Source organism: Zalophus californianus, chromosome 2, assembly GCF_009762305.2.
Source record: "Zalophus californianus isolate mZalCal1 chromosome 2, mZalCal1.pri.v2, whole genome shotgun sequence".
Taxonomy (NCBI): Eukaryota; Metazoa; Chordata; class Mammalia; order Carnivora; family Otariidae; genus Zalophus; species Zalophus californianus.
This window is the reverse complement of record NC_045596.1, coordinates 146,398,397-146,422,420: the sequence shown is the minus strand read 5'-3', so window position 1 is coordinate 146,422,420 and position 24,024 is coordinate 146,398,397. Positions and strand designations below refer to the sequence as shown.

At 37.4% G+C, this 24,024-nt stretch overlaps 1 protein-coding gene and 1 pseudogene across 1 annotated transcript in view; one reads left to right on the top strand and one right to left on the bottom strand.

The window, feature by feature from the left end:
• GALNTL6 (polypeptide N-acetylgalactosaminyltransferase like 6) overlaps window positions 1–24,024 on the bottom strand; it is a 1,216,700-nt gene that overhangs the window by 774,229 nt on the left and 418,447 nt on the right. Inside the window, exon 3 of the mRNA XM_027600276.2 lies at window positions 11,720–11,828. Coding sequence (XP_027456077.1) covers window positions 11,720–11,828 — 109 coding nt within the window. The remainder of the gene's footprint in view (window positions 1–11,719; window positions 11,829–24,024) is intronic.
• LOC118356766 lies at window positions 985–1,376 on the top strand (annotated as a pseudogene).

The following is a 24,024-nucleotide window of genomic DNA, read 5'->3' as shown; positions in this document are numbered from 1 at the left end:
TCTACTTAAATTAGTCTGGTTAATACTAATTCCAAACAAAGAAGTGTAAGATTATAGAATAATAAAAACTCTGGGTTTCTTTGGACATTAGCTAGAGTTCTCCTAACAAATTCAAAAAATCCTCCTAATTTAATATAAATTTAAGGAAATAGATGTACTAGACAAGATCCTTGATACTACACCTAAGGTCTTAAGGTCTATCCTTCAATCACCTCTTTTCTGTTTTTATTGTTTTAATGCAAGATATGTCTATTTCGTGAAAGCTGAAAGCCATTATCTTCCTCATTACTCACCTGTGGTGTTTAACAACGTATTCCCCACCCCCCAATAAATCACTTACTAATTAAAAGCAGATATTTAAATACCTGATATTTCAAATACCAAATTATGCCTCAAAGATGTAATTGCCAGAACAAAACATAAACTAACAATATTAATAAAAACATTAACAAAGACATTTAATGAAATGCATGCAACCTATTATGCTAATGTACTTTTCAAAAGTTATTGAGATTTTATGAGGAGGTAGTTTCTGGATTTCCTTATTTTTAAGATAATTTCAATATTAAGTAGGCCAGACATTTCAAAACATAACTAAAATATAACTAAAACATAACAAACAAATATAAAACATTAGAACACAGAGCAGTGCAAAGTACTTGAACTGGTACTGAGAAGGGAATTTAGAGCCCTAAATGTGTGATCTATAGTAGAAGAGAGACTGAAATTAAGGAGCTGTGAATCTATTTTTAAAATTTAGAAAAATATATAGCAGTGAAAGAAAGTCAAAGAAAAGAAATAATACATATAAGACTGTAAATCAATGAGAAAAATACAATAGGTAAAATAAAACAAAGTAAAAAAATTGTTTTTTGCTATGATTAATAAAATTGACAAGTTCCTGGTTTAATAGATTAAGAAGAAATGAAGAAAAAAGTTCAAATGGTCTTTTCCTCCCCAGCTACTTGAAGCCTCGCCACCATCATGAATGACACAGTAACTATCTGGATCAGGAAGTTCATGACTAACCGACTACTTCAGTGGAAACGGATGGTCATGATGTTCTTCACCCGGGAAAGGCAACGGTACCTAAGACAGAAATTCGGGAAAAACCAGCCAAAATGTACAAGACCACACCAGATGTCATATTTGTGTTTGGATTCAGAACCCATTTTGGTGGTGGCAAGACAACCGGCTTTGGCATGATTTATGATTCCTTGGATCATGCAAAGAAAAATGAACCCAAACACAGACTTGCAAGACATGGCTTGTATGAGAAGAAAAAGACATCAAGAAAACAGTGAAAGGAACACAAGAACAGAATGAAGAAAGTCAGGGGGACTGCAAAAGCCAACGTTGGTGCTGGCAAAAAGTGAGCTGGAGATTGGACAACAGAAGGAGTAAAGATGCTGCAGTGGCTTATCTGTGGTGGTTGTGCAGATTTTTCATGAGAGGATCAATAAACTAAGAATGTTAAAAAAAAAAAGAAAAAGTACAAATGATATTTGAAAGAAAAAGCAACATAAATTCAAGTGTTGCAGACATGACATATTTGAGAACATTATGAATAAATTTTTTAATAAATATGAATACTTAGGTGTAAGGGATAAATTACTGGAAAATACAGTTGCAGAAGAAATAGACAATCAACTAATACTCTAACTATTTAAAAAGTTTAAGGTAGTCGTTAAAAATCTTTGCTCCAAAAACAGTCCAGGTCCAGATAGTTTCAGCTACCAGGTCTCTCTAATTATTAACAAATATATAATTCTCATACGTAACAAGCAATTACAAAGTGTAGAAAAATAGAAATTATTACTCAAGTAATTTATGAAGCTATCATTACATTAATACCAAAACTTGACAAGGACTCTGTGAGAAAGAAAAACTCATGTCCATATTCACTCATGAATAAAAAGACTCAAAAATGTTAGCAAACCAAATCCAGTAATAAATAAAAGAGATTTAGTCTAGAATTGCAAATTTGATTTCCATTACAAATTCAATAGAAATAATTTACCCAAATAACAGATTAAAGGAGAAAATTTATCTTATTATCTATTTTAATAGATGCAAACAAACAAAAAAACCTTTGATAAAAACAACATTCATTTAGGTTTAAACAAAAATAAACCAGACTCTCAGCAACCTACCTCCAGAAAGCTTAGCAACCATAATAAAGTATATTTTTATTAAATAGAGACATAAAACCTTAAAGTATGTGTCTAATTTGCTATAGTCAGAATTGTAACAAGTCAAGAGTTGCCTCCAATAATCACTATTCACCAGTACACAGGAGTACCTAGTAAGTGCAGTAACTAGAACTAAAAAAAAAAAGAACAAAAATATAAAATCCAGAATGGAAAAAAAATAAGCACTGTCATTACTTGTAGATATTATAAGAATCTTCATTGAAAATTCAAGCTAACCTATAGGTAAATGATTATAATTAATAGAAGAGTTTAGAAAGTTTTTCTAAGTTCAAGAGTTTCGAGGGGGTGGAGCAAGATGGCGGAGAAGTAGGAGACCTGGATTTCGTCTGGTCTCAGAAATTCAGCTGAATAGGGATCAAACCATTCTGAACACCTACGAACTCAACAGGAGATCGAAGAGAAGAATAGCAACAACTCTCTGAACAGAAAAGCGACCACTTACTGGAAAGTAGGACGTTGTGGAGAAGTGAGTCTGAGGCAATATTCGGGAGGATAGACGGCAGGGGAGGGGGCCTCCGTCGGCCGCTTCTGGCAAGTGATAGAGCCGCGGGGCACAAAATCGGAACATTTAGAAGCCGGCTCCGCTGAGGGACGTTGCTCTGGTGGCTCAGCTAAGGGTGGAACCCTCGTGGGGCAGTGTGGTCTCAGGACCCTCGGGGTCACAGAAAGACCGGGGGTACCTGAGTGTGGCAGAGCTCCCAGGTATGGGAGCAGGGAAGCCGGCTGCAGAGACAGAGCGGAGGCGCGGGCTCTCAGCTCAGGGTTGCCATAAACTATGATCCGCGGCCCAGTCGGGCCACTGCTCCTCCAGCAGGGACCCAACAAACGGCAGAGCTGGGGAGACTCCCCTTCCTCCCCTGGGAGGAGCGGCACAGGAGCTCACTGCAGGGATCTGCTGGGTTTGGAGACTCCACACGGGATTGGGTGCCAGAGATAGAAACACTCAGTCACAGGCCGGGTGAGCACTGAGTGTGGCCAGAGACCGGGGAGATGGGAGTGACTGCTTTTCCCTGGGGGTGCACTGAGGAGCGGCGCCCCGAGTTCTCAGCTCCTCCGGGTGGAGATTGGGAGGCCACCATTTTCACCCTGGTCCTCCAAAGCTGTACCGAGAGCTTGCAGGGAACAAAACGTCCTAAGAGCAAACCCGATCAGATTGCTTAGCCCAGACCAACAAGGGCGGGGCAATTCTGCCTCCAGCAAAGACATTTGGGAACCACGGCAACAGGCCCCTCCCCTAGAAGATCAGCACGAACAGCCAGCAAGCCAAGACCAAGTTTACCAATCAAGGAGAACGGGAGAACTCCAGCGCTAGGGGAATACTGCACATAGAATTCATGGCTTTTTTACCATGATTCATTAGTTTTTAAAGTTAATTTTTTAACTGTTTTTTTTAATTTTTCTTTTTCCCTTTTTCAACCAAATTCTTATCAATCCCTTTTTTAAAAAAACATTTTTTATTTTTCATTTTTAGAGTCATACTTTATCGTTCATAGTAGTTACCCTTATTTTTGGCATATATATATATATATATATATATAAGTTCTTCTCTCTTTAAAATTTTGAGATACAGTTTCTTCTAACAGATCAAAATATACCCTAAATCACTAGTGTATGGCTTTATTCTAGTCACCTGCCTGATCACATTCTCTCCATTTTTTTTTAATCTTCTTTCTTTTTTAAAACAACATCTTATCTTATCAATTCCTTTTATAAAATCTTTTATAATTTTCATCTTTACGGTCATCTTCCATCCCTTCATTGTATCAACCCTTATTTTGTACATATATAAGTCTTTCTTCCTTTAAAATTTTAGGAGGCACTTTCTTCTAACCGACCAAAATACACCCAAAATCTAGTGTGTGGCACTGATCTTCTGTTTTTTTTTTTTGTTTTGTTCTGTTTTTGTTTGTTTTTATCTTTTTCTTTTTCTTTTTTTTTTTCTCTTTGTTTTGTCTTTCTTTCCCTTTCTTTCCCCCTGGTTTCAGGTCTTTTCTGATTTGTATAGAGTATATTTGCTGGGGATGTAGTTAACCTGTTAGCATTTTGTTCTCTCATTCATCTATTTCCTCTGGACAAAATGACAAGACGGCAAAAATCACCTCAGCAAAAAGAACAAGAGGTAGTACCATCTGCCAGGGACCTACTCAATACGGACATTAGTACGATGTCAGACCTAGAGTTCAGAATCATGACTTTAAAGATACTAGCTGGGCTTGAAAAAAGCGTGGAAGTTATTAGAGAAACCCTTTATGGAGAAATAAAAGAAATAAAATATAAAAAAGTAGAAATCAAAAAGGCTATTAATGAGGTGCAATAAAAAATGGGGGCACTAACTGCTAAGATAAATGAGGCAGAAGAGAGTATCAATGATATAGAAGACCAAATGATGGAATATAAAGAGGCTGAGAAAAAGAGAGAGAAACAACTACAGGATCACGAGGGCAGAATTCGAGAGATAAGCGACACTGTAAGATGAAACAACATTAGAATAATTGGGTTCCCAGAAGAAGAAGAAAGAGAGAGAGGGGCAGAAGGTATAATGGAGCAAATTATAGCAGAGAACTTCCCTAATGTGGGGAAGGAAACAGGCATCAAAATCCAGGAGGCACAGAGAACACCTCTCAAAATCAATAAAAATAGGTCAACACCCCGACATCTAATAGTAAAACTTACGAGTCTCAGAGACAAAGAGAAAATCATGAAAGCAGCTCGGGAAGAGATATGTAACCTACAATGGTAGAAACATGAGACTGGCGACAGACCTATCCACAGAGACCTAGCAGATAGGACTGGCATGATATCTTCAGGGCACTAAACGAGAAAAACATGCAGCCAAGAATACTATATCCAGCTAGGCTGTCATTGAAAATAGAAGAAGAGATAAAAAGCTTCCAGGACAAACAAAAACTAAAGGAATATGCAAACACGAAATGACCAAATGGACTTCACAGACATATTCAGAACACTCCATCCCAAAGCAAGGGAATACACATTCTTCTCTAGTGCCCATGGAATATTCTCCAGAATTGATCACATCCTAGGTCACAAATCAGGTCTCAACCGGTACCAAAAGATTGGGATTATACCCTGCATATTTTCAGACCACAATGCTTTGAACTAGAACTCAATCACAAGAGGAAAGTCAGAAAGAACTCAAATACATGGAGGCTAAAGAGCAACCTACTAAAGAATGAATGGGTCAACCAGGAAATTAAAGAAGAATTTAAAAAATTCATGGAAACCAATGAAAATGAAAACACAACTGTTCAAAATTTTGGGATGCAGCAAAGGCAGTCCTGAGAGGAAAGCATATAGCAATGCAAGCCTTTCTCAAGAAACAAGAAAGGTCTCAAATACACCACCTAACCCTACACCTAAAGGAGCTAGAGAAAAAACAGCAAATAAAGCCTACACCCAGCAGGAGAAGAGAAATCATAAAGATCAGAGCAGAAATTAATGAAATAGAAACCAAAAGAACAGTAGAACAGATCAACGAAACTAGGAGCTGGTTCTTTGAAAGAATGAACTAGATTGATAAACCCTTGGCCAGACTCATCAAAAAGAAAAGAGAAATGACCCAAATCAACAAAATCATGAATGAAAGCGGAGAGATCACAACCAACACCAAAGAAATACAAACAATTCTAAGAACATATTATGAGCAACTCTATGCCAGCAGATTAGATAACCTGGAAGAAATGGATGCATTCCTAGAGATGTATCAACTGCCAAAATTGAACCAGGAAGAATTAGAAAACCTGAACAGACCTATAACCCCTAAGGAAATTGAAGCAGTCATCAAAAATCTCCCAACAAACAAAAGCCCAGGACCAGATGGCTTCCCAGGGGAATTCTATCAAACATTTAAAGAAGAATTAATACCCATCCTCCTGAAACTGTTCCAAAAAAAAAAAATGGAAGGAAAACTTCCAAACTCATTTTATGAGGCCCCATTACCTTGATCCCCAAACCAGACAAAGACCCCATCAAAAAGGAGAATTACAGACCAATATCCTTGATGAACATGGATGCAAAAATTCTCACCAAACTACTAGCCAATAGGATCCAACAGTACAGTAAAAGGATTATTCACCATGACCAAGTGGGATTTATCCCTGGGCTGCAAGGTTGGTTCAACATCCACAAATCAATCAACGTGATACAATACATTAACAAAAGAAAGAACAAGAATCATATGATCCTCTCAATAGATGCAGAAAAAGCATTTGACAAAGTACAGCATCCTTTCTTGGTCAAAACTCTTCAGAGTATAGGGATAGAGGGTATATACCTTAATATCATTAAAGCCATCTATGAAAAACCTACAGCGAATATCATTCTCAATGGGGAAAAGCTGAGAGCTTTTCCCCTAAGGTTAGGAACACGGCAGGGATGTCCACTATCACCACTGCTATTCAACATAGTATTAGAAGTCCTAGCCACAGCAATCAGACAACAAAAAGAAATCAAAGGCATCTAAATCGGCAAGGAGGAAGTCAAACTCTCACTCTTTGCAGATGATATGATACTGTATGTGAAAAACCCAAAAGACTCCACCCGAAAACTGCTAGAACTCATACAGGAATTCAGTAAAGTGGCAGGATATATAATCAATGCACAGAAATCAGTGGCATTCCTATACACCAACAACAAGACAGAAGAGAGACAAATCAAGGAGTCGATCCCATTTACAATTGCACCCAAAACCATAAGATACCTAGGAATAAATCTAACCAAAGAGGCAAAGGATCTGTACTCAGAAAACTATAAAATACTCATGAAAGAAATGGAGGAAGACACAAAGAAGTGGAAAAACGTTCCATGCTCATGGATAGGAAGAACAAACATTGTGAAGATGTCAATGCTACCTAGAGCAATCTACACATTCAATGCAATCCCCATCAAAATACCAACCACTTTTTTCAAAGAAATGGAACAAATAATCCTAAAATTTGTATGGAACCAGAAGAGAACCCGAATAGCCAGAAGAATGTTGAAAAAGAAAAGCAAAGCTGGTGGCATCATAATTCTGGACTTCCAGCTCTATTACAAAGCTGTCATCATCAAGACAATATGGTACTGGCCCAAAAACAGACACATAGATCAATGGAACAGAATAGAGAGCTCAGAAATAGACGCTCAACTCTATGGTCAACTAATCTTTGACAAAGCAGGGAAGAATGTCCAGTGGAAAAAGGACAGTGTCTTCAACAAATGGTGTTGGGAAAATTGGACAGCCACATGCAGAAGAATGAACTGGACCATTTTCTTACACCACACACAAAAATAGACTCCAAATGGTTGAAAGATCTAAACGTGAGACAGGAGTCCATCAACATCCTAAACATGAGACAGGAGTCCATCAACATCCTAAAGCAGAGCACAGGCAGCAACCTCTTTGACCTCAGCTGCAGTAACTTCTTCCTAGAAACATTGCCAAAGGCAAGGAAAGCCAGGGCAAAAATGAACTATTGAGATTTCATCAAGATAAAAAGCTTTTGCACAGCAAAAGAAACAGTCCACAAAACCAAAAGACAATCGACAGAATGGGAGAAAATATTTGCAAATGGCATATCAGATAAAGGGCTAGTATCCAAAATCTATAAAGAACTTATCAAACTCAACACCCAAAGAACAAAAAATCCAATCAAGAAATGGGCAGAAGAAATGAGCAGACATATTTCCAAAGAAGACATCCAAATGGCCAACAGACACATGAAAAATTGTTCAACATCGCTCAGCATCAGGGAAATCCAAATCAAAACCTCAATGAGATACCACCTCACACCAGTCAGAATGGCTAAAATTAACAAGTCAGGAAACGACAGATGTTGGCAGGGATGCAGAAAAAGGGGAACCCTCCTACACTGTTGGTAGGAAATCAAGCTGGTGCAACCACTCTGGTAAACAGTATGGAGGTTCCTCAAACAGTTGAAAATAAAGCTACCATATGATCCAGCCATTGCACTACTGGGTATTTACCACAAAGATAGAAATGTAGGGATCCGAAGGGGTACATGCACCCCAATGTCTGCAATAGCCAAACTGTGAAAAGAGCCAAGATGCTCATCGACAGATGAATGGATAAAGAAGATGTGGTATATATACCCAATGGAATATTATGCAGCCATCAAAAGGAATGAGATCTTGCCATTTGTAACGACATGGATGGAACTGGAGGGTGTTATGCTGAGTGAAATAAGTCAATCAGAGAAAGTCATGTATCATATGACCTCACTGATATGAGGAATTCTTAATCTCAGGAAAGAAACTGAGGGTTGCTGGAGTGGTGGGGGGTGGGAGGGATGGGGTGGCTGGGTGATAGGCAGTGGGGAGGGTATGTGCTATGGTGAGCGCTGTGAATTGTGCAAGACTGTTGAATGACAGATCTGTACTTCTGAACCAAATAATGCAATATATGTTAAGAAAAAAAAGTAGAAGAAGATAGCAGGAGGGGAAGAATGAAGGGGAGTAAGTCGGAGGGGGAGACGAACCATGAGAGATGATGGACTCTGAAAAAGAAACTGAGGGTTCTAGAGGGGAGGGGGGTGGGGGGATGGGTTAGCCAGGTGATGGGTATTAACGAGGGCACATTCTGCATGGAGCACTGGGTGTTATGCACAAACAATGAATCATGGAACAATACATCAAAAACTAATGATGTAATGTATGGTGATTACCATAACAATTAAAAAATTAAAAAAAGTTTTCTAAGTTCAAATAAATATTAAAATTTATTAACACTCTATAAACTACCTACAAACAATATGGAATTTCAATAAAATCAATAACACATATAATACCCATATAACATTAGTTTTCTAGGAATAACACTAAAAAAAATCTAAGAATATAATATAAACACATCTCTACAGATAATAAATAAGCAGCAAATAAATATAATATAGAATGGATGATTCAAAATTGAAAAGTAGTCAACTATCTCTTAATTTAATTAACCTCTACACCAGAACCATGTACAAAAATATTTATAGCAACATTATGTATAACAGCCAAAACCTAGGAACTCCCCAAATGCCCACGAGGAGGAGAATGTTGTAGAAAATTAAACAATGGTAGAAATGAATCAACTAGAATTACACCCATTGACAGAAATGAATCTCAAAAATAATTTTAAGTAAAGAAAGAAAGTCATACATTATGATTCAATTTTTAGATAAGTCCAAACACAGGAGAAATGCAACGGTATTTGTTTAGGTATACACAAATAGGTAGTAAAAATCTACACAGATGATCCTTTTCCTTGGCTTAGATATAAAGGCCAGAAATGTTTATTTTGATTATGTACTTGCTTGTATATTTGTGTGCATATAACTCTTTTATTTATGTTCTATTTCATATAAATTAAAAAATGATGAATTTTAGTCTATTTTGTCATATATCTTCCAGTGAATCATATTACATCTTAGCACTGAAAGTTTTTTTAACTCCATAGAAAATTCACACTTTAGAAAATTTGTTATATTACCAATTTTCTTTGTAGGCCAACTTTCCCTTGGCCCAAATAAGATGAGGACATCAACAGCATGTTTATACAGGATGCAGAAAGAGTTATATGAAGCAGAAATAAATGTGGAGTACTGGATTTTGCATCCAAAACTCATCAGCACAAGAGAAGGTTAGTCATACCAAATCAAGTGAAAGAAACTTAGATGAATTAATAATTATAGTTATCATTTGTTGAGTTTATAACATGTCCAAATAATTGGCTAATTACTTTAGGTATATTTTCTTTAGTCCTTACAGCAATTCTGCAAAGAGTAGTATCAGAAAGATAAATTGATTTGCTACTTACACAGCTCATGTAGAGAAAAGTTAGAATCTGAACTCAACTGTGTCTTTTCCTCTCATAGATGCTCTTGTCATTACTCCATATTGCCCAAATATTATTATTTGATGTCTGAATGTAGGGTGTAATGGAGCATGACAGCAACTGATTTTTAATCTAGCTCTGCAAATTATTAGCTGTTTGACCTTGGATATTAATTAATAAATTCTTAAGGACTCAGTTCTATATTTTTTCTTTTCTTTTTCTCTTTTTCTTACAAATTGGGGATAATACCTACTAGAGTCATTACGAAGTTTAAATAAAATTCATATGTAATAGTATCTAGTACAAAATATCTGTTCAATAAATTGCAGCTTCAGTTCATTAAATTATGTGAACATCTCCAAAAATTTCAGCATCCTGGGGTTAGAAAGAGAAACAGATGGTAGGATTCATATAGGGCTAATAGACCAAACAGAAGAAAAAGATAGCCAGAAAAGTGAGAATGCTGGTAAAGAACTCACTTGCACAACCATTCACAGGGTCATGGCCAAGATGGGGAGACAATGAAACCTGGAAGAGTCTGGTTCTCCGACAAATAGAGAACATCCTTGGGATGAGCAACTTTAATGAAGTTGGGGGAGAGAGGAGCTTCATTTGGAGAAAAGGAATGGAAGAAGAAAATGAAAGAGGAATTTAATTAGGTCAATCACAGCCAACTCAGAACAAAGAACAATTCACAGCCTGAACAACTGCATAGCTATTTAAATACTCTCACTCCGATTTTCCTGATGGGATGAGCTTTGAGAAAGGTTGACCAGGAGGACCTCATACTGTGATTAGTCATAGTTTTGCTGCTGATTTGACTTGGAATGCATTGTCTCAGTGCTGCTCAGAAGTATTTACTAAACAAGAGCTTCTCTATTTCTATGACAGCCTTACCATGGAAAAAAACAAAACAGAAAAGAAACCACACAAAAAAAAAACACAAAAAACAGAGCTCCTCCAGTTGAGTAAAAGCATATGGACTTCCTACCAAATGTTACTCATGTTCATTTGATTTCTAATTATATACCTTTCTGAATCCCTGTTACCAACAACCCAATTTTACAGTCTTTCTACAAAGAATTTTTCTGTTACTTTTTCCAAAAAGTAAAATGTTTTCTCTATGTCTGTGTAGCCCAAGACCAGACTTCTGCTGCACCTATTCAGACCTAATTGATTCTTTTTTAACTGCCTGCCTGTTTGCTCAAGTATTGTCAACCTCAGGTCCCCAGCTCCTCTGATCCACCAACTTGCTGTACCCTCTCCAATGCCTAGAATTGTGGTACCCCTCCAATATTGTGCATTGTCATTTAGATATTCCTTGGCCCTAACAAATGAATCAAGCTCAAGACAGATGTCTACCAAGTCAAGTCTCACTGATAAATCTCAATATAGCCCCAGGAATTATTAAAAAGCAGTTCAGAAATATGAAGTATTATAGATTTCTAAAACTTCTATGTCCTCTTCTTCAGCTAATATTGTAAAAGCTATTCATTATTTGTTTTCTTTCTGAAATTTGAAATTGTTTTAATTCTGTCCAGCATCGACTCCAATATCCCCATGAGACATACCTTACTGTATGCAGAAGAAATGCTAATTAGAGATCCTTTAAGTGACAAATGAGACACTGCAGTAAGTAAAGTAGCACTTTGGCTTACACTGAACTTCATACCTGAGCGCATAGCCTCTTTCTGAATGCTTTCATAGTCATGCCAGTCCTTTCTTCTCAAACCATCTGTCCATGCATAGAATTGCCCATCTCCTAGGCCCAGTGGAAATGTCTGTGGAAAAGGAAAGTATTCAGAGCATAAAAAGGAGGTATTTCCTTTTGCGTGGTAGGTAAACACAGCCCAGTACATAATAGGCAATCAAAGAATATTTGTTGAATAATGATTCTTCTAAGTATACTGAAAAGAAAGCTATTGCTAATGACAAGATTAATATACATTTTAAAACGCTTTTCCAGCTTTTAAAATAAAAGAATGGGTCATCCACAACCCCTACCATTTCCTATTTTGTTTCACCCAGAGACATTAATAACTCACTGTATCACCTCCTCTGAGCAAAATACTAGTAATGGTATTAAATGGAATTAATTTTGTTTGTGATTTGTACAGTTTCATTCATTTTGATCAAGTATATTTGAATGGCCTGATAATATTAGCAACCATTCAGTGAACACTCACTATGAGCCAGGCACTATGTTAAATACTTTGTGTATAAAAGATTGTTTAATCTTTATGATAGTCTGTGGTTGTAAATCTCCATTTTTCTGCCAATTAAAGTAAGGCCCAGAGAACTAAAATAATTTGAATTAAATCACAGTGGAAAAGTCAGAACTTGGAACAGTTCTGTTAAGACCAAAACTGTGGTCTTAACAACTATTAATACTGTCTCCCATCTAGATTTCTGTTAAAGTATGGTACATGGTTACACTTGCAGGTGAAATTAGCACCTACTCAACAACTATAGTCACAACATATGTTTTATGCTTTGTTAAAACCCAGTATGTTCCAATGTCAACTTGAAAATTATGTTTGTGTACATTGCTGAAACTACTTTTTTTTTGGTGTTTATTTTTGGTAATAAGAAAATGTTTTGAGTGAAATTGATTTTCACAATCTTAATACTCAACATAATGTAAAATAAATGTTTTCATATTCACATACTATTTTTCTTTTATTTGGTTTACTTTTTGAAGTAAATAATATGTCTACAGAATGAAGAGAAAAAAATTAAAGTTTCAATTTAGATAAAACAAAAGATGAATAATTTCAATGAAAAAATTTCATTCTAAGAGGCTTCCAAGGCAAATAAAATGTCTTATTTCTTAATGTGAAACAGTATGACTATTGTGCTTATGAAAAATTATCTCAGTCCATCTTTGTAGGCTATAAAGGATCCACTTGTTTGCAAGGATGAAAATGGAGTTTGGCATAAAAAAAAGTACTTAAAATCAGAAGAAAGATTTGCCAAATCAGGTGTCTATTATCTAGATATTTAAAGGAATTTGTTACAAGACTGGTGTTTTCAGGAAAATGAAAACAATAGAAGAATAAACGTACAAGGATGATGATGAGTTTATGTAAAATATTAAGGATAATAAGAATAAAATTTAAAAGGAAGATGACAAGAAAGAAAAGTTATGGAGAGTTAACAGAAAAAAACATAGTAAAAATAGAAGAAAATGAGAAAAATAATTTTGGAAAGAAATTTGGGCTTATAATAGCAAACATTAAAAATATATCATGTGTTTTTTCTAATTGATATTGATTTCATAATTAGAAATTTTACCAAAACTCAGCTGGGAATCAGAAGTTTTAAATAATCAAATAGCTTTAAAATACAAAACTCATGTTTTGTTTCAAACTTGCATTTACAATAATAAATACTGAGCAGTAATGAAAATCTCTTACACTGATTCAAATAATACCAATTTATAAACATCACGTTCAGATTAAAATAGATAATTTCAAAATAAATTTTGACATTAAACATGGAGATATTCTTGTGTAAACTCCAAATATACAAAACTCTCTCTGGTTACCTAGTGGTTCACAAACATGCCACTTAACATGGAGGGCAAGGAGAGCCCAAGGAAAGAAGCAGACCACTCCAGTATGGTAGGTGACAGGTTTAATAAGCAAGGGAAGCACAAGACAAGTAGATCCTTGCACAGGCCCACAAGAATCTTAAAAGTTTATAAAGAGACCTCAATTGGGTTCAGTCGCATATGCAGTCTAATAGTCTCAACAACCCCTTACTCTCTCAAGGCTGTTGTTTTAAACAGCTCCTAGTGTGGGAATAGTAGGTGCAGTGTACATTCCAAAGACAAGGGAGGGGTTCGGAGCCTCCGATTGCCCAGGTCCCATTCTCCTGTCAGCTGGTGGTCATGTCTTCATGATGATCTCCTCCAACACTTTACCCATCTTGACCAGCTCTTACAATCTAACATAGTCCCCCTCTTCTGCAATGTGCCCTATGAATTTGGCAAGGGTTTTATTAGCATGGAAGTGGTTCATTTGGTTGCTATCTGGCTGCACTGAGGCAGAGGTCACAGCAACAATATAGGCACACACATGTGAAAACACAGGTTAAGATAATGATTCCCAACCTTTTTTCCCCCCACCGAGAGCCCCAGCGTCACAACCATTGATTTACTCAGTCCTCTAGGCTGGGGGTTAGAGTGCTCAGGATATTTACTTGAGTAGTTCCCCCTCACCCAGGGGTGCTAAGTAACTCACCCATCCCAGTAGGACATCTCATTGCAAATTCGAATAGATAATTCCTTTTCTAGGTATGATGGAACATGGTATTCTCAGCAGCATAGCGTGTTGATCCGAAAACTTCCATACCTTTATAGTACTTGGTACCTTGACAGGGGTCCCCAGTCTGTCATATGGGGCAATAGGGCCTACTGGTTGACCATAAAATTGTACTAAAGCTTCAACAGTGCTTTAGTCCACCTGGCCAAAGTGGTTTTGCCTGTTAGTAATTCAAACCGCTACTTTAATATTTCATTTTCTCCTTTCTACCAAACCTGTTGTTTTGGAGTTATAGAGGAGATGAAATCTTTATTCAATGCCATGTTCTTTTCCTCAGTCTTGCACATCACAACCTTTGAAATGTAACCCCCAATCACAATCTACTCAACGAGGGTATCCATATATGATACTCAGCTTCTCTAATCCCCTAACAGCAGCAGCTTAATTTGTACAGAGACAGAGGGAAGCTGAGGTTAATTAAGCCAGAGGCAGTGTCCACACAAACAAAGGTATGTTTAGGAGCCCCCTAGGAGGTAGGGTGCCAAAATTTGTCACTATCTCACTGCCTGGGATTGCTGTCTTTTGGGAAGTCTGCCCCAGACTCCTTTGGCAGTTGCCTGAGGCATTGTTTAGAACCCACAGAACATGCTGTTACTGCATTAAACAAGTCACTGTATTTCAAGGGCAATGTGTCATCTTTGGTAATATACCATCCCACCCAGGCACTATGGTGCTTGTTCTTCCTATGCAACCAATCTGCTATATTTACTAAGGGTCAGTTTATGCCTCTTACCTAAGCCTGAGCATCAGCTTCCTGATGGCCAGGTGTTGGTGCCTTTAGGAATCAAGACACAGAAGGCAGTGAGGTTTGCCTCAGGCTATTGCAGGTAAACCCAAATGTGTTTCCCCATATCCTGACTCCACAAGGGCTTATTCATGATCATTCACCCCTCACGTTCCCATTGTCCAAGCTAAAGAGTTAATCCCTTTAGAACAACAATCCAACTGTCAGTGCAAAGAGTTAAAGGCCAAGTGATCGCCAGCCAAACTGTTAATGAGTTTAGCCCACTGGCTGCCGTGGTTTATTCTTGTTTCCATCCAGATGGTGTCAGTATTGGACTGAATAACAACAGCAGTCTCTGGCTAGATAGCCCTGACTAGATCAGTCACTAGGAATTTTCCCCCTTCCTTCTCTACAGGCCATTGTAGCCAACACAGAAATAGGGGCAGGAACATTTGGAAGATCTACATCCTCTGCAGTGCCTAGTAGCACCTGCATTCCTAGAGACAGTGGGCTGGCAGACATGTCTGCTCCTCTGCTGTAAACAGGCATGTCACTTAGTCAAAGTGGGAGTGTGAGTCAAGGCAGAATTGGATCAATGCCACTGCCAGGTGGGGAATAAACTTCCTTCAAAACCTTCAAATCTCTGCAAAGGCTTGTACATCTTTCATGTTCTTAGAGGTTGGGTAGTTCCCCCTCGCCCAGGGGTGCTTAGTAACTCACCCATCCCTGTAGGACATCTCATTGCAAATTCCAATAGATAATTCCTTTCCTAGGTATGATGAACATGGTATTCTCAGCAGCATAGCATGTTGATCCCAAAACTTCCATACCTTTATAGTACTTGGTACCTTGACACCTTCTCTCAATCACAGCTTCTGGTACAACCCACATCTTATCCAACCAGATGACTCTCAGATCTTGCCTGTCACCCCATGATATATTGCAGGGCTGTGCAGGTAGCCTTGAGGAAGCACTTGAAAAGTCCATTGTTGCCCCTCCCACATGAAGGCAAATTGATCTTGTGACTCAGCAGCTAGGAGTATACTGAGAAAAAAAAAAAAAACAACCCAGAAAAACAAAGAGAAAAAACCCTTGCTAAGTCCAATACTGCATGATATGCTCTTAGGACTGGGGACAAGGTATCTAAGATGGTGGCAATGTTGGGCAAAGCCACATGGATTGGGAACACTACATTATTCAATTCTCAGTAGGCCGTGGTCATCAGCCACGAGCCTTCTGGCTTATTTACTAGCCATATCAGGCTGTTGAAAGTACAATGGGCAGGACATATAATACCCACTTGGTACAGTGCTTGGATAGTTTCTCCTATTTACTTATACCCCCAGGTAATTTATATTGTTTGACAGTTACCAATTTTCACAGGGAGTGGTAGACTTACTGGTTTCCAGTTGGTGTTATCCCTCAGCACTGTTTTGATTGCTCTAACCCAGAGGTAGATTTCACTCAAAACATTTTTGCAGAGTTTGACCTTATAAGGTATCAGTGCTCAATATATTTTCTGGTATAGGAGAGATAAAAAACTCATACTCTTGGGGCAGGGGGGTGGGTGATGGGTGGAGAATGCCTAATTTGCAGTGTCAAAGCAATCTTCCTAACCATAACCATTTACCTTCCGTAACCATTGATGGCACTGAAGGGGCTGGAAAACTTCTGAGGGTTACTATGTATTAGAGAATATTTATCTCCATATCAACCAGACCCAGCACCTTTTATTTCTGGGAGACCCATGAATAGTGAGCTCAACATGTGGCTTTTGATGGCCTCCAACAGCCCTTACCTGGAGTCAATCTTGGCCTGCATCTTATACTTGGGGCTTGGGGGCCACCAATCCAAATAAGACTGTATCCCTGAGGCCTCTGCTGGAGCTGGTGGGACATTAGGGTATTATGGGCAGGGGGAACAGATCTGAACTGTTGTTCATGTTTGAAGGCTTTCCACAGGCTGACCAACAGTGTTGGGTTGCTGTTCTATATTTTCAGGTGGAGGTTCCAGAAGCAGTGAGGTCAAACCACATTTGTTTCTGGGTTCTTTTTTTTTAATTTTATTTATTTATTTGACAGAGAGAGACACAGTGAGAGAGGGAACACAAGCAGGGGGAGTGGGAGAGGAAGAAGCAGGCTTCCTGCGGAGCAGGGAGCCTGATGTGGGGCTCGATCCCAGGACCCTGGGATCATGATCTGAGCCAAAGGCAGACACTTAACGACTGAGCCACCCAGGTGCCCTGTTTCTGGGTTATTTTCATCAAACCTTTTATAGCCAGCTGATTGGGATAGCCTTTCAGGTGTTCAAGCTCCCTCTCTGTCTCTCTGTCAAGCTGCCTCTCTGTCACCCTTTCTTTCTCACAGTAAGTACCCATTCCTGGAATTTGTCTGTCCTTGCTCCCCCCATCACAATGGATTACCTAATATTATAAATGTCTTGTCCCAGGGCTCAGTTCAGCATAGATATCAGTGTCCCATACCAAGTGCTGGGAGTGGACTAGAGAATCCTGGCTTTCATTCCTGCAGTGAATATGTGAATGTGGCCTGATCGGGACCTTCAAAGACAGGGGCATTGATGGCTTATCCCATTTCCAACTCCCTAAGTTCTTGCTGTACCTCCTCTATAGATTCCCATTCCAGGATCTCACTTGCCCATGGAGATCCTCTCATTGAATAAAACCTCCTTGTAGTCTAGAAAATCCAACAGATTTTGTGATCAAAACCCCGATTGACACGACTGGCACTGACAAGCACACCCTGGTTGCTTAAGACCACATGGTGGTCCACAGCGTCTAATACACAGGCCACCCCTCCTGGTGGATAGCCAACTCGTAATTTTCCCCACAGATGCATGCTTCCCAAAGACCATTTCTTTGGTTTCCCTGCTGGCTTGCCAATTGTTGGTTCACAAACTGGCCCCATACACAGAGGGCATGAAGAGACTAAAGAAAGAGGCAGGCCATTCCAGATGGGTATGCGGCATGTTTAATAAGCAAGGGACTGACATACAAGGCTTATCCTGGGCTCCAAAAGATGAATAGATCTCTGTACCCAGCGACCAAAACTTAAAAGTTTTTGTGGATACATTAACTAGATTCAGATCTGGATATATTCAGTCCAAACGGTCTAAACAACACCTACTCTCTTAAGGCTATGCCCTTTAAACAGTGTGAGAATGGTGGTAGAAGGACAAGGGAGGGGCGAGGATCCTCTAATTGCAACAACCCAGCTTGGGGGTCAACCAGTGGTCATGTCCTTTCTACAACCTCCTCCAACATTACCAGGCACATTCTGTTCCCCTTATTTTGATTCATTTGGTGTAGAGAATTCTTAGCAACTGGCAATACAAAGCAGATTGAACAAAAGAGTTCATCTTTGCTTTCTCTAGACACTCTATGAAAATGACAGTAAAGCATCAGATGAATCAAGAAAGCAGATAGTTAAATTGACATAAAGTTTTTGTAAATGGCTGAGATTACTGAAGGAAAACACTTTTAATGCCACTGAATATTGAAAATATTTAAAATTAGAGGCATCTGGTATTTCTGAGGGTGACGTTAAAGGTCAAAACAAAATGACTTGTATTTTTATGGAGGGCAATTAGACTCTTCTGGGTTCTCTTATCAATTCCAAAATCAAAATCAACATCCATGATTTCTGAGAACCATCCACTGCACTCCCCACCCATAGAGTAGTGGATTTTGAATGAGAGAAGAATGTTTCCAGGCTACTAGAAACCATTGAAAACAAGGGTGCCAAGCTGTAGTGAAAATCAAGGTTCCATGTAAGTCTATATACCAAGCACTGATAACCAAAGCTTTCTGTTCCAACTTGGCTCCCAGAAAGCTGTCATTCCCTTACACCCCTTAAACTAGAGAAAGATAAATTCTTATCTGGAGAACTGAGTTTAGTTTTATAAAATGTATTAAAAGGAGAGTTACAGTTCTTCTGAAGAGATTGGGGTGAATTAATGATGCATGCATAAAAATATAAGCAAATAAAAATTGAGAAAATCAGACTAGAGGGGATAAAAAATACAATGTACAAGAAATAAAGTATAATTGTAGCACACTATTTGATTCAGGTATGAATACTCTTACCTAAACACTAGCTTAACTAAAATTGGTGTTATAACTATACCAAAGGTTGAGGGCAAGGATGGAAAAAGATAACTAAATACACATTTTATATAATAGGAAAACAATAGCTAAAAAACAAAATGAAAAAATCAAGTAACAGTAATACACACATGTTATCTACAAATATAGATGCATATAACAGAGTAAAGATAAAATATTGATATTGTTGCACCTGGGTATCAGAAAGTACAAGTAGAGGGAAATGGCCCAGGGGGTTGCTGGTTACCATTACATTATGATTACATTTACATTATTTGCAAATATTACTTCAGATAAAAAAATAAATCTCAAAGTTTCTTATACATTCTTGGCAGTTACCAGTACTCCAGCAAAGTGTGTTAGCATCATGAGAATATTTTATGATGGTAGAGGAATCAGGTTAATGCATATCATCTGAAACGTACTTTAATAAAGCCTATCTGAGGATTTGCTACACTAATACCTCTTCTTATCTGTATGTGCTTCTCACAGACCAGCAGCATCAGCATCACCTGGGAACTTGTTAGAAATACAATTCCCTGATCCCAACTCATGCCTGTTAAATTAAACTTTGAGAGGAGACACAGAAATCTATGTTTTAACAAGTTCTCCAGGTGATTCTAAGGCTTACTAAAGTTTGAGAACCACTAATCCATATGAACAGGAAAGTGATATGATTATCACATTAAGAAAACATGTCAGACTTATTCACAAAGCATGTGCCATGATCTTCCGAAGAATTATTTTTTCAGGGCTGATGACCAATAGAAAGATTAAGTGTGTTTGCATCCTTTTCACCTGCCAGAAAGGTAGGTGAATAAACCTAAGTCAGTCCCAGTATATTTGTATAGAACTGCCTTAGTTCTGACAGCTTAGCCATCCAGGAAATGACCCATCAGTATTCTTTCATTTTTCTTTAATTTTTTATTGTTATGTTAATCACTATACATTACATCATTAGTTTTTGATGTAGTGTTCTATGATTCATTGTTTGTGCACAACACCTAGTGCTCCACGCAGAACGTGCCCTCTTTAATACCCATCACCAGGCTAACCCATCCCCCCACCCCCCAGAACCCTCAGTTTGTTTTTCAGAGTCCATTGTCTTCCATGGTTCGTCTCCCCCCTCCAGTTTCCCCCCCTTCATTCTTCCCCTCCTGCTATCTTCTTCTTCTTTTTTTTTTTCCTCAACATTGCTCAGCATCAGGGAAATCCAAATCAAAACCTCAATGAGATACCACCTCACACCAGTCAGAACCGCTAAAATTAACAAGTCAGGAAACGACAGATTTTGGCGGGGATGTGGAGAAAGGGGAACCTTCCTACACTGTTGGTGGGAATGCAAGCTGGTGCAGCCACTCTGGAAAACAGTATGGAGGTTCCTCAAAAAGTTGAACATAGAGCTACCATATGATCCAGCAATTGCACTACTGGGTATTGACCCATCAGTATTCTGATCTTTCCTTTCACATGAGCAATCTCCAGCACCCAGATCCATTTGCTTCTCTCCTGGGTTATATCATGTGTCCTCTCTATGATTACAGTAGTACAGATCCATTATCTTGGACCTTGTAAAATAAATATAATGAGTATCGTACCTTCATGAGGCATATATTTCAGACCTATCATTCAGTCGGCCATTTATTTGTGAGCACTTTTTGTTTTTCACCTTTCGTTTTTGCAGACTTTTTATTCATTGTAGTGTTACTACACTACAAACAATTAACTTGAAAAAATGACCAGGGATGACAGAGACAGAATCCATTAAGTAGAAATCACATGCAATAGAGCTGAATCCTGGAGCCTACTGAAAGATAATATACTTGAGAATGGGTCATGAGAAAAAGTTTCCAAGAGTAAAACATGACTTGTAGACAATGAGTTTACCAGAGGTAGAAAACTGGAATACTTTCTGGGTTCAAAAATGTGGCATGAATGGGCAAAAAACTCAGGTGTGCCACTCTAGGAATGGATGGATTCTTGTGTTATCTAACTATTATATTTAACTACTGAATAATCTTAAAATGCATCTCAGGGGCTGTCTGCAAAATCCAGGTGAATAAAATATCTTGCCTCTAAATTAGAGTAGTTTTATTTATTATAACTACAGATAGTGATGACATTGAAAAGACACATTTGTAAATCTCTATGAAGAAAAGATTGTCTGTATCTTAAAACTTGTCATAGGTTTTATAAATCAACAACCAATGGACTTTTATTCTTACAATCAACCATAAACCTACCACTATACTCGCTCCTTAGAAGACAATGTGATATAGTGGAAGTACTCTGGATCCAGGGCCAGAAGACAAAAATTAAAGTATTTTGAAACCATGTGCAGGAAAACTACATTTCCTTTAGGTCCCTCAGTTATGAAATATGTGAAATTCATATATGAAATTAGGATAATAAAAATATCTACCTTACCTACCCTAAAAGGTTTTTAAAGTAGTACATCACATAAAGCATGTGAAAGCCCTTTGCTTATCAAAAAGCGATATAGAAATGCCAGTTGTTTTTTCCATCTAGGCTACTTTTTATAGATATTTCGGTTATTTCCATTGCCCTTGAAATGTTAGAACACAGTTGCAAAGTAAAATTTATATACCTTTAAACAAATACTAAATTACATGAGCCAAACTCTATGACAGTAGATGTTAATACCACATAGAGATAGGTGTGAAATCTTATAATGGATGTGATTAAGTTTTTCAGCCACGTGGAAGATGTTGTAAGCTAATAGAACACTAAAAAAAGCAATATAATGGATGGTATGGACGGGAAAAGGAGATGACGAACATTTCTTCTTATACAATTTTATCTTTATATGAGCCAGATGATGAGTTGGAGTTCAGAAGTATTAAGGTCACATAATTAAAAGTCTTCAAGATCACATGTCTAATAAGAGCTAAACTAGAATATGAACTAAGTCTGCCTTATGAATTACTAAAAATAAACAAGTGTGGAGATTTGTATGATCTCTCATTATTCATTTATTCAAACTTCATTGCATAAAATCATTTAAGTATATTAGAAAATAAAACTAGAGAGATAAGATGAAGCCAAAAAAAATTCATACACAGGACTTCCGACTTTATGCACTGAGTTATAGGGAATCATTAAAGCCTCTCAAACTGAAGAGTAATACAATGAAATGTTATGCAAATGTTAGTTTTGTTGTTCTAACATCCTTTTTCTTCTTGAGTTTGAACACAACTACAGAACATGCAGTGGGCCTAGAATGATCTACAGAGAATGTTCTGCATTTTTATATACTCACAAAACATATTGATAAGTTATTGTCAGAATATAAACTCATTTTTTTTTTTACTGGACAGAAATCTTGTTCTTTACATTCTTTGTAAATTCTCAGATGTGATGTTAACATAATTCCAAGATAATAATGAAATAAAATAAATTAAGCCTTGAGCTGGTATAAATCACTGAAACCTCTAGTCTCCTTCTTGACTTTATAAAAATGGTGTCTAAAGGGGAGTTGAGAGCTCAAACATATGAAGCAGGAAGGAGGCTGAACTAAGGAGTTCAGCTCGTATTTTAGATTTTAAAATTTTTCAACAGAATCTGGAAATCTGATTGTTATATAAAATATCTTAATTTTAAAATGTTAAACAAATCCAAATATTTACAAAATACATTGTGTAAGATTATATCTTCAAATATCCAGGCTACGGTTACCATTCCCAAATCTATGCCAGGCTTATGACACGATCTTAATCTTGACCTCACTCAGTTGCCTTAGAAATTGATGGCATTATCTTTTATCCTCTGTGAAATTGGCTGAGATTACCAAGACCTTGAGCATATAAACCTATCCTCTGTATTTGCATTGGTATCTCAACTCCTGAGAGCACAGAATGAATTTTCATGTATCATGTTAATAAAACTCATATAGTCTCTCTACGAGGTGGCTGTGTAGATCATTATAACTAAAGACAAACACTGAGGCAAGATTGGTGAGGAGATCTGCAAAAGTGAAAAAGTCAGAAAGAGTAAGTTCTGGTGAACGGTAACTAAATAGAGCTCTGGTTTTTATTTTGAGCATGAAAAAGACAAAACAATTGAGTGGCATCAGCTCAGCATCCCAGATAAGATCATTTCTTCCTGATGATAAAGTTACATTGATCGCATAACTTGCAGAATGAAATTGTGTCATATAGTAATGGCTACTTTTATTATACATATTCCTGTATGGAATTGATTTTCAAAGAAATAAAAAAGGATACTATCATACTTATGGTATAGTAATATCAACACTTTATTTAAATAACTATATTCATGTAATACAAGGAACACACAATTTGAAAGTTCTACTAACATCTTCTGCTTCCTGTTCCAATCTCTCTGAAACTATTTTTAATAAGATTTTCTTTCTTTGATCAGTGGGAGATTTAAACATTTTGTTTGCAAAGACAAAGGTGACGAACCCTCATTTTATGACTTCTTGGGGTGTTTGTGAAGAATTTCTGAAGCGGCCTCCTTATTTATATCGGACAGATGTCTGGGTAGCTGAAAAAGAAAGAAAAATGAATTGTGTTTTAATTTTTTTCCCCATATTGTTACTTCATACATTTCATTAACCTTATAACCAAAACTAATTGTCAGTAAACAGAAGTTTCTGTTAGTAACCAGAGAGATCAGTAGCAAACTATTCTCCTGTGAATAGAGGACAATACTGTTGAGTAGTTTTCTGTTGTTGCTTTTTTTTTTCTTAGTTAAAGAAAATTAACTGTAAGTGTTTGATAAAAGCTTTCCTGGTATTAAATAAGGGTAAGAACTCAACAGTAGCC